This window comes from Coptis chinensis, chromosome 3 (assembly GCF_015680905.1).
Source record: "Coptis chinensis isolate HL-2020 chromosome 3, ASM1568090v1, whole genome shotgun sequence".
In the NCBI taxonomy this organism is placed as follows: Eukaryota; Viridiplantae; Streptophyta; class Magnoliopsida; order Ranunculales; family Ranunculaceae; genus Coptis; species Coptis chinensis.
Window position 1 is genome coordinate 124,315,114 of NC_141458.1, and position 10,398 is coordinate 124,325,511.

At 38.4% G+C, this 10,398-nt stretch overlaps 1 protein-coding gene across 3 annotated transcripts; it reads right to left on the reverse strand.

Moving 5' to 3' along the window:
* Positions 1 to 4,344: 4,344 nt before the first annotated feature.
* Positions 4,345 to 8,995, reverse strand: LOC147514162 (cytochrome P450 76A2-like). Of its 3 annotated transcripts, XM_086597588.1 has the most exons (5): positions 8,977 to 8,993; positions 8,801 to 8,872; positions 8,488 to 8,562; positions 5,395 to 6,390; positions 4,345 to 5,175 (listed from the first exon to the last, which is right to left on the reverse strand). In XM_086597588.1, the coding sequence occupies exons 4-5, from the start codon at positions 6,304 to 6,306 to the stop codon at positions 4,540 to 4,542; spliced, it is 1,548 nt and encodes a 515-aa protein (XP_086453714.1). In that variant the 5' UTR covers positions 6,307 to 6,390; positions 8,488 to 8,562; positions 8,801 to 8,872; positions 8,977 to 8,993; the 3' UTR covers positions 4,345 to 4,539. The 3 variants fall into 3 exon arrangements, with proteins under 3 accessions (XP_086453714.1, XP_086453712.1, XP_086453713.1); XM_086597586.1 differs by lacking the exon at positions 8,488 to 8,562 and having other exon boundaries at positions 8,947 to 8,995; XM_086597587.1 differs by lacking the exon at positions 8,488 to 8,562 and having other exon boundaries at positions 8,977 to 8,994.
* Between the last annotated feature and the right edge of the window lie 1,403 nt (positions 8,996 to 10,398).

Below are 10,398 nucleotides of genomic sequence, written 5' to 3' on the forward strand. Positions count from 1 at the left end.
TTTGGAAGTTTTTTGGAAACAGTATAAATATAAGTTTTTTTTGTAAAAACTTAACCTAAACAAAAGATAGAAAGAGAGAGATTGTAAGAGAGAGATGTCACAACAATTGGTATTGGAGCAAGGTATACGACCTAGGATTTTGAGTTTTAGTGAATAACCATAGTGCTCAAAATTTGCATAGACAAGGTGTTCGATAAAATTTCGGAGTGAGATATTTTTTTGGGTTATTGTGTGTGACTTGAAAAAAGGCTCCCAATATGTCAAATGCTAGATTTGAAGTAGAGAAGTTTGATAAAGAAGCAAAAGAAAAGATGGCGAGGGTGATGTCGAATGAGATGACTTCCACAAGCAAGTGGAAGGGTAGTTCGAAAAAGCCTTTAAAACATGTATGGTGCTACAATTGCAAAGAAAAGGGGCATTATCTATGTGACTGTCCTAGCCCGAAAAAGAGTAACAAGATGAGTGGTAAGTTTGAGAATGAGGATGTTAGTGAAGCAAGTCTTGCTTCCGGCTTTGATGGGGATAATGTAAGTCTTTTGGTGTCTACACAAGACGACCACATGACTGAAAAGTGGATTCTTGATTCCGGGTGTTCCTACCACATGTGTCTAAATAGGAAGTGGTTTGCTACCTATGAGAACTTGAGTGGAGGTTCCGTTTTGATGGGTAAGACGGTAGGAATTGGAACTATACGGGTCAAGATGCATGATGGTGTAGTGAGGACTTTAACCGATGTGAGGCATGTTCCTGAGCTAAAGAAGAACCTTATTTCTCTTGGTACCTTAGATTACAAAGGCCACAAGTTTGTGGGAAATGGTGGAGTCCTAAAGATCCTTAGTGGCTCTTTACTCATTATGAAGGGTCAAAGACATGAAAACTTGTATACTTTATTGGGTAGTATAGTGATAGGCGATGTAGCAGTGGGTACATGTGGTGATGATTCTGAGTGCACAAAATTATGGCATATGCGCCTTGGGCATATGAGCCAAAAGGGATTGCCTGAGTTGTGCAAGCGAGGGCTACTGAAAGACTTGGAGAAACCAAGTATGGAATTCTGCGAGCATTGTGTCTATGGCAAGCAGTGCAGAGTCAAGTTCGGTACAAGCAAGCACAAGACGAGAGGCATCCTGGATTATGTGCATACGGATGTTTGGGGACCCTCTAGAGTGGTTTAATTTCTAAGGGAGGTAACCGGTATTATGTCTCTTTCATCGATGATTATACACTCTATGTGTGGGTATATATCTTGAAGTCCAAGGATGAAGTTTTCGAGACATTTAAAAAGTGGAAGGCAAGGGTTGAGAATCGCACAAATAGGAAGGTGAAGACTCTACGGTCTGGCAATAGTACTGAGTATACCTATAGGCCTTTCCAAAAGTTTTGTCTTGCGAGGGAAAGTGTCGACACACCGGGCAGATGAGGGAGGCACGCCGTAGCAGAATGGGTTAACAGAAAGAATGAATCGCACGTTGCTTGAGAAAGCTAGGTGTTTGCTTTCCAATGCCAATCTTGGCAAAGAGTTATGGGCAGATGCAGTGGCCATGGCGTGTTACTTGTATAATAGATCACAGTTCCGGCGATAGACTGTAAGACACCTTATGAGGTGTGGACAGGGAAACCAGCTGATTATGGTACTTTGCACGTGTTTGAATCTAGTGCTTACTACCATATGAAGGATAGTAAGCTTGATTCTAAAACTAAGAAAGTTATATTCTTGGGCTATGCAAAGGGAGGAAAGGGATACTGATTGTGGTGTCTTGTGAACCACAAGTTCCTGGTCAGCAGTGAGGTTACCTTTGATGAGACTTCGGTGCTACATTTTAGCAGGCCGGAGAAGGCTGGAAATAGTGGTGATTCTATAGAATCTCAAGTGATTGAGATGGAAGCGTCAGAGGATGTTATAGAGAGTGAGGTTCTTAATGAAAGAACTATTCAACAAGAAGTAGAGCTACAACAACCTGAGCAACAAGCTTTGGCTAGATCAAAGCCAAAGAGAAGTGTGAAACAAGTTACGAAGTATGGGCATGATAAGCAAATGAAGCATATAGTCAACCGGACTCGGTTGCCTACGCACTGAATATCGAGGGTGATGAACCAAATGACTTCGAAGAAGTTGTTAGAGATGGTCATTGCAAAGATTGGTCGGTGAATATGCATAAAATGGTGGAGGATCGTGACAAGTTTTGTACTTGGGAATTTGTTTCATTGCCAAAGGGCAAGACAGCTTTGGGTTGTAGAAGGTACTCTATGGAGTTGAGTTCCAATATTGGTTGGAGGTACTCCACAAATGGTGGAGGCTCATGTATTGTTGATTGATGCCTTTCGTAGGCATGGCCCTTCGTGGGCGTGATTGCTCTTTGTGAGCATCACTCTCTGTGAAGATAGCTCTTTGTGGGGCACGACGTGCTCTTCGTGGGCATGAATCTTTGTGGGTGGCTCTTCGTGAGCAAAACACTTTTTGTGGGTGGCTCTTCATGAGCAAGATGACTCTTTGTGGGTGGCTCTTCATGAGCAAGACACTCTTTGTGGGTGGCTCTTCGCGGGCATGGCCCTTCGGGGTGGTTGACTGCGAGTTCCGGATTGATGTGTTCTTGCTGGATGTGTTCGGCTCGGTTTTATGTGTTAAAACCTCACTGAGGTGGAGGATGTAGAAAAAAAAGACGTTTTTTCTCTCCTTGGTGTAAGGCGCGCCCGCGCCCTATGTATGCCTGGACAAGCGCACGCACGTGCTCATCTCTTTGGCGACTTCCAGTGTTTTAGGCGCGCCCGTGCTCGACTTCTGCCCCAAGGTCGTGCCCGTGCTCCACTGTATTTCAGCAAGGTTCGACTATTTTCGGAAGTTTTTTGGAAACAGTATAAATATAAGTTTTTTCTGTAAAAACTTAACCTAACCAAAAGATAGAAAGAAAGAGATTGTAAGAGAGAAATTCTTAGTGAGTTGAGTGTTCATTCTATGGGAGTTCTTGTAATCTGTTACTCTGGACATCTAGTAAAGTTTGGAACTCGCCAGTGTGAACGTAGGCAAATTGCCGAACCACGATATATCATTGTCTTCTGGTTGGTTCTCTTTTGCATTATTATTTTTACTTTATATGCTTGTTAAATTGTTAATGAGAAGCGTTAGGATAGTACTTGGAGGGTGTTGAAGTCTTGTCTAGTGAGAAAGATCGATCCTTGTGTAGGATTGATCTATTTGTGTGTGGATAACGTTGTTTCCGCAGTTGTTCTATTCACAACATTATATTAACCATTTTGTGAATGACCAAAGTTAAGGCTTCCCATTGTACAGGAAGAAATCTCTGCGAACTAGAGGGGTTCATCTCCAGTTAGAATTCCCACTAGGCCTCTACAATATCAAATCAAATAATAATATACGTTGGTGAATTTCTGTTAGAATTTTTTTTGCTATGCAAGGGATAAAAAGTTTAATTTGATGGAGTTTTGCACCATCATGCTCTCATTTGGCAGAAGGCTTTCTTTGTTAAGTTGAGACACAATAAAACCCATCAAATCACTCTTTTCTACCCCTGATTGTAGTGTCCAAACTTTTGCTTCAAGCCAACCACAGCCTATACCAATTAAATCCAGTAAAATGGATAGAATTGTTGGAGGCATATAACAGATAACACTGCTTTAAAATCTAGCTGCTGCTAGAAAAACTGTAGGAACCTGAACCGTACCTTTCATTCCATGCCAGTTCGCTACTAGCCTACTAGGATTATCCAATCAAGAGACGAGGTTCTCATTGAATTCTACGTCCAAAATACTACTGTTTTGTACGTCGTTGATGTAGAACATATAACCAGCTTCTTGTTTGACTATGGTTTCTAAAATATTTTTGGTTTCGGTGTGAAGAATCACCTGTTTACACTGTCATATTAATCTTTTTCTTCATATATAAACAATGCACTAGCAGAATACTTGTCACAAAGCATATATATAATACCGAATACGGTTTATTCTGTATTAGTACTTTTCATGCGAAAAAATACATGTAGTAAGGTTAAAATATTACTTTAAGTGAAAATTTTGTTAAATTTATTGCCCGGCCTGTAGGCGATATATCCTGTAGACTGCAGTAAGGTTAAAATATGTTAAAAATGCATGGGAACACATTGTCAGAATTCTTAATGTTCCACTGTACTCTCGAAATCATTCCATAGATGTAAGGAAGTTCTGATTGATTAAAGTATTCCCTAATCCCTGGCCGCCTTGCGGTAGAGTGGTTAAGCAGTCTTGCTTCAACTTATACATCACCAGCATTTTAATTTTTCAACTTTTTATGGTTTTAAATTTTTGGCTTGTGTGCTTCTAGATTGATTGTGGTAATTTCGAGATATCAGATAATTTGAACTGCTTTTAAGTGGATTGGATAGATCCTGGGACGACAATAATGTAGGATTTTCCTAGTTTACGAACTTAAGAGAAAACTATCCAGATGGGATTACATGCATTTACTTAAATTTTACTACAAGGAAAAGTGCAACTAACCAAGTACAGTCTGGAAGACTGAAGGTCTAAGTCTGTTGCTTCATCTAGCTAATTGACTGTATCATGGTTTTCCTGCACCAAACGAAGTTTTAGTACCACCTTCAGCGGATCAGCCTTTCTCAATGTTATTCCCAGCCTCTCCCTCATATCCATCATCTCTGGTGTAATACCATCCTCAAGAGCCCATTCAAAAGAATGAATCAATGAACCTAGGGCAAGGTGAAGCATGCGATGCGCCAGTGGTAGGCCTACACACATCCGACGTCCTGCTCCAAATGGGATAAACTGAAAATGGTGTCCCTTATAATCGGTGTTAGACCTAAAGAACCTCTCCGGCTTAAAGGACAAAGGATCATCCCAGGAAACTGGATCTCTTCCTATTGCCCAAACGTTTACAAGAATCTGTGTGTCCTTAGGTATTGAATATGACATGAATTTGGTATCTTCCATGGCTCTATGAGGTACTAGTAAAGGTACTGGAGGATGCAACCTCAGTGTTTCCTTCAATATAGCCTGCAAATAGTGTAGGTCTCCTATTTTACTCTCTTCGATACATTTGTTCTGACCCACGACTTGGTGAAGCTCTTCCTGAACCTTTTTCATTACACCAGGGTTGCGAAGGAGCTCTGTCATCGCCCACTCTATAGTGCTAGTGGTCGTGTCTGTAGAGGCGGTAAATAATTCCTACATCATCCAGGCAACTAGTTAGAGTATATAAAGACTTAAAAAAAGGAACAGAACAGTATTCAACTGTGTTAAAAGCAGATAAATATAAAGGTGGTTATACTCGAATAGATGAAATTTCAGAGATATAGGAACAGGGTGTACGTTCTGTATATATAACATGACAGGTAAAATGTCTTGGTGCAAATTGTGAAGATATCTGATTTGAGCTTTTCTTACCAGTATCATTATGTTGATGTTCTTCTCTGAGATATCTGCAGGTTCACCATCTTTCTGATTGCCTTGAAAGTCTAACATCACATCGAGGAAATCTACCTTTGTGCTATTTTTCTTGCTTTGTCTATCTAGAATTCGTTGCTTAACAAAACGAGAAGCAAAGTCAAGTGAGTGCCCCATATCCCTTGTCATATTTTTCTTTATACGCTGTGGATCAAGCCATTGCAGGAAGGGAAAGAAATCAGCCACATTAGGCTTTCCACCCCATTCTATAGTTCTAGAAATCGATTTGAAGAATTCATCCCCTTCTTTGGACTGTGGATCAACAAGGTCTTCAGAAAGCATGACATTACCAACGACATTGAAGCTCATAAGGGAGACAAACCACGCTAGCTCTATACTGCCTGTCTTCTTAGATTCATCCCACATCCACCTTAACATGTTGTCTATACACTTTGTACGTAGCTGCTCCGTTTCATTGATTCGATTATTTGTGAAGAGCTCTGTGGTACAGATGCGTCTCAACATGCGCCAGTATGGCCCATGTTGGCCTAAAGCCATTGAACCTTGGTTATAAGAACAGGCCCTCATGGCCTCAGAGATATTTCTGCCGGAAAAAGTGAGATCATGGTTCTTAAACATTTCCGTAGCTGCTTCAGCGGATGATAGCAGCATAGTGTTCACTGTACCCAATCGAAGCCAAACGACAGGACCATATTTTTTACTAAGGCTGGATAAGGAAATGTGTGGCATTGCACCCAAATCAAAGATGTTTCCGAAAACTGGCCATCCTGGTGGCCCAGGAGGAAGTTGATTTGCGCCAACGCTAGCCTTTTTCATATTTGTGGCAAGTAGAAGCAACATAACTGCTAAACAAATGCCACACCATACTACAGAAGCCAATGACCATTCCATATATGAATCTGATATGATTCGATCAAATCATTAACTCTTCTTTGTTCGTCTCAATTACATATGTAAAGTTTCCATCCCTAGTTTCTGCAAAATATGAATAGACAGTACAAAAAAACACTCCATAATTTAGTAATTTCACAAAGTAGGGTAAGCCACAAAGGAACAAGTAACTTGGGAAAAAGCTAAAAGTGTTTATTATCGTACGTATCTATAAACTAAAGACACACACACATACACACACACACACAAGTTCCCTGTCTCAAATCAAGCACCCACCTCCTTAATTAAACTCAAAATATATATACAAAGATCTCAGAACAAAACAACAATGTACAAGTTCAATCCCATTAATGAAAATCTATTTTAAGCATCAAGACAAAATGTTATATGAAGAAGTTCCTATTTTCTTTATGGCGGTGATTGAGAGAATTTCCAAATGGTTGAAGAGGTTGTCAATTTTTTTCTCATCATAAAATCCCATCTTCTTTTACAGATAAGCTTTCTTTGCAGGCCTTGGGAGTATGAGACATATCGGTTATTCATAAATCTTTTATTGTAGTTAATTGGAAAAATCCGCCTGTTGGATATTTCAAGCTTAACTCCAACGGCTCGTTCCTTAATAATCCCGGTCAATGGGGAGGAGGAGGCATTATACAAAATCATTATGGTATGTTTTGTATAGCATTCTCATTTTATTTTAGTCACGGTTCTAATACTAAGGTTGAACTCCTAACTGTTATGGAATGTTTAAAGATATTCTTACAACATAATTTTAAACCATTAACTGTTGAAGTGGATTCCCAAATTATTCTTGGTTGGTTTTATGGCGGGAAAGGCCCTCCCTGGTTTCTTAATCGCACATGGTCGATTGTCTTAGAGATGGTGAAAGATTTGAATGCTCTTTTTCTCCATGTATTTAGAGAGGATAATTGTGTGGCAGATGCTCTAGCAAGGTGTGCAACAGATGAAGAGTGCTATGATTTCTTTGACAACGTTAATAGATTTCCTAGGAAAGCTAAAGGTTGCTAGAGCATGATGTTTTTTTTTTTTTTTGAGAAGAGGTTGTTTCCATTCTTATAAATGGATTCAACTAGTTTGCTAGTTTAGGTTTGAATAATCTGAACTAGTAGGGTCTGCCAAACCCCCCTCCCCACGGGAGGTTTTTTCAAAAATAAAAAATAAAGACCAAGATATGTGGGAAGTGGAACTGAACTGCCGAAAGCATCTAAGTGAATGATGGGTGATTGGGCTGGCACAACACAGTAACGCAGTACTATTTATGATCAAAACCGTCAGAATAATGCAAACCTGCAAGTACATCACAACTAACTGTGTAAAACCATACGGAGTCAACGAAATAGCGATCAGGACGTGAAGAAAAGACTTTCCACAAACACGCGAAAGCAATTAAATTGTTAACCTATCTTAATATACAATAAAATAAGTCGATACAATAAAATAAACCAGAAGTGTTTGTACAGTACCACGCCTAGTTGGTAAATGGGGGAACGGGAATTATTCGGAACTGGAATTCATTGGATATAATTCGGGTTTTATTTCAAAATATTTGGAGAAATATACTGTCATATATTCATTGTACATAAAACATTCGTTCATACATTTGTTCGCATATAATTTGATTTTCTCCAATATTTATGAAAAATTTGTAGATATAAACCACTTCCATTTCACAAAATATAGGTCAAAACCGTACACAATTACTTATATTAAGTGTTCAGCATTTTAACCTAGGCATTCATTTTGAACCACACATCACATACTAAACAAATAGTTTTATTTTTTTTGTTCATTTTTGTTACCGGGTTAGTTAGACTTATCCCTCCATTACTAGTTGCAATTAGTGTTACCTCCATTTTCAAAAATATTAGTAATACCCCCCTATTTGTAAGATCCAACGGTCAGATTTCTTCATCTGAAAAAAAAAAATCATCTCGTAGCCATTAGATCTTGCAATTGGAGGTATTACTAATATTTTTGAAATGAGGGAAGGGGGGTAACACTAATTGCAACTATTAATGGGGTAAGTCTAACTAACTCTTGTTTTTTTAACCGTTGAATCCCGAATTATTCCCAAATCCGAATAATAGCCGAATTTTTCCAAATAATTTGTTTTCTACTTCAAAATTTCGTGTTTAATATGTGAATTAAACGCGAACTTACTATCAAGGGTACCCCAAGAGTACCAGGGGTGTCCATCATGTTTACTAGAAACTTGGAAAGCACTTGATGATGACCCTAAAATTAGGAACAAGTATCAATTCAGTAACATTAGTAATAGACACGAAAAAGGACTCAATTCAGGAAATATTTTCACTGTACTAACAGATATTCCAGAACTTCGTTCCAATAAATGTGTATATGTAAGTCGCCACTTAGCATGTAAGCATGTTATGAGCGAAAGTTATCTACAACAAGTTATTGTTATGCAACAACGGATAGAGAGTGGGGAGGGGATCCGAGCATTGCCACTTACAAAAACTTTAAATTTGGAATCCGAGACAACGTCGGTAGAATGGATCCAATTCACTAGTGGTTCTTCATATTTCTGAGGAAATCAAATAGAATAATTAGAACATGGATATAGTGTGGAGAAGTTCAGAATTCAGAAATAACTTGTACCAAACGTTTTTGAGCTCGCAAAAAGCTTACAATATATATGGGCTCATGTTGTGCTCCTAAGCCAAAAACAAGACAATATATAGAATCAAGATTCAGGTCAAATTTAGTGGGTCCCTCTAGAAATATTGCATTGCATTTGTTAATTGTTCAGCTGGTCAGTATGTTGAAATGAATGGCCTGGCCACCTGGGGATGATGCTGATGGTTCCAGACGGTTCAAGTCCCGGTCTCTGGGATTCCACTGCTAGAGATGTCGATGGTGAATTTAGATTCACTCACTTTGGGACATACAAAATAGTACCAGCTACTTTGGTTTTACTGTAAAATAGTTCCCCCTTCAAACTTTTTTTTTGTTTTTTTTGTGGAAGTTGGTTACGTTTCAAACTTTTTTTTTGTGAAGTTGGTTACGTTTCAAACTTTTTTTTCAAATTTTGTTTTTGTGAAAGTTGGTTACGTTTCAAACTTTTTTTTTGTGATAAAAGTTACGTTCCAAACTTTTCCATGTAGCAACCTGGTAACCACCAGTATTTTTGTTACAATTGGAAATTTGGAACTCACTCCTGTACCCACCGAACATTCCCAGACCTCGACTTCATCAACATCGCACACAGTCATCTCCTCCACACCGAAAGGATTATATTAAACTCCACTCAATTAACCGTATCAAACACATTTGACTAAAAGCCCCAAAAAGGCCCTGTCTTTTCCTTAGGAGTTTTCAACTATAGGTGGGATTACAAACACCGAATTTTTTACATACCCTCGAAACATTATTAATTATTATCAACGGTGAGAGTATTTTAAAATGTGATGTCATCCCAAAGTCCGACGGTAAAAGTGTTAGATGTTTTGGATTTATACGTGCCGGAGGGTATGTAACTCAGTAACTCGTGGTAAGTCTTACAAGTGACAAGTCATGGAAAAAATGGTTAGAAACACTAGCATTTTGGGGACGCTCCATGAGTGTGAAATCTATTCTGGCATGCACAATGCGCCGTTTTTCACACATATTTTATGCTACCTATCCGAAACCGAAATCAATCGAGTTAATAAAAAACTCCGATTCCAAAATTCAAATTTGAAACGATCATTAAAAATTTAAATTCCCGACCCGATTTGTTGCTCTAGATGTAAGGAGACTAAACATAGTTAGCCATTCGGCGAATTATTCATTTAATTCGGAAAACGTTTAAAAATGTCGTATTTTTCAATAATACGGAATAATTCATTAATTCTGTAAGAAATCATTAATTCGCGAATTATTCGTATTGTCACTATAAGTTTGCTAAGTATGTTGTCAAATTTTATCGTATTTTTTTATTTTTTAGCTTCGTATTATACTCGAATTACTTATGAACCCGAACTTTTGCCGTTTCCGTTTTTTTTAATCCGAATTGAAAAAATAAATTCTTATCGAAGCTCGAATTTTATTCGAATATTTTCCGTATCAAAT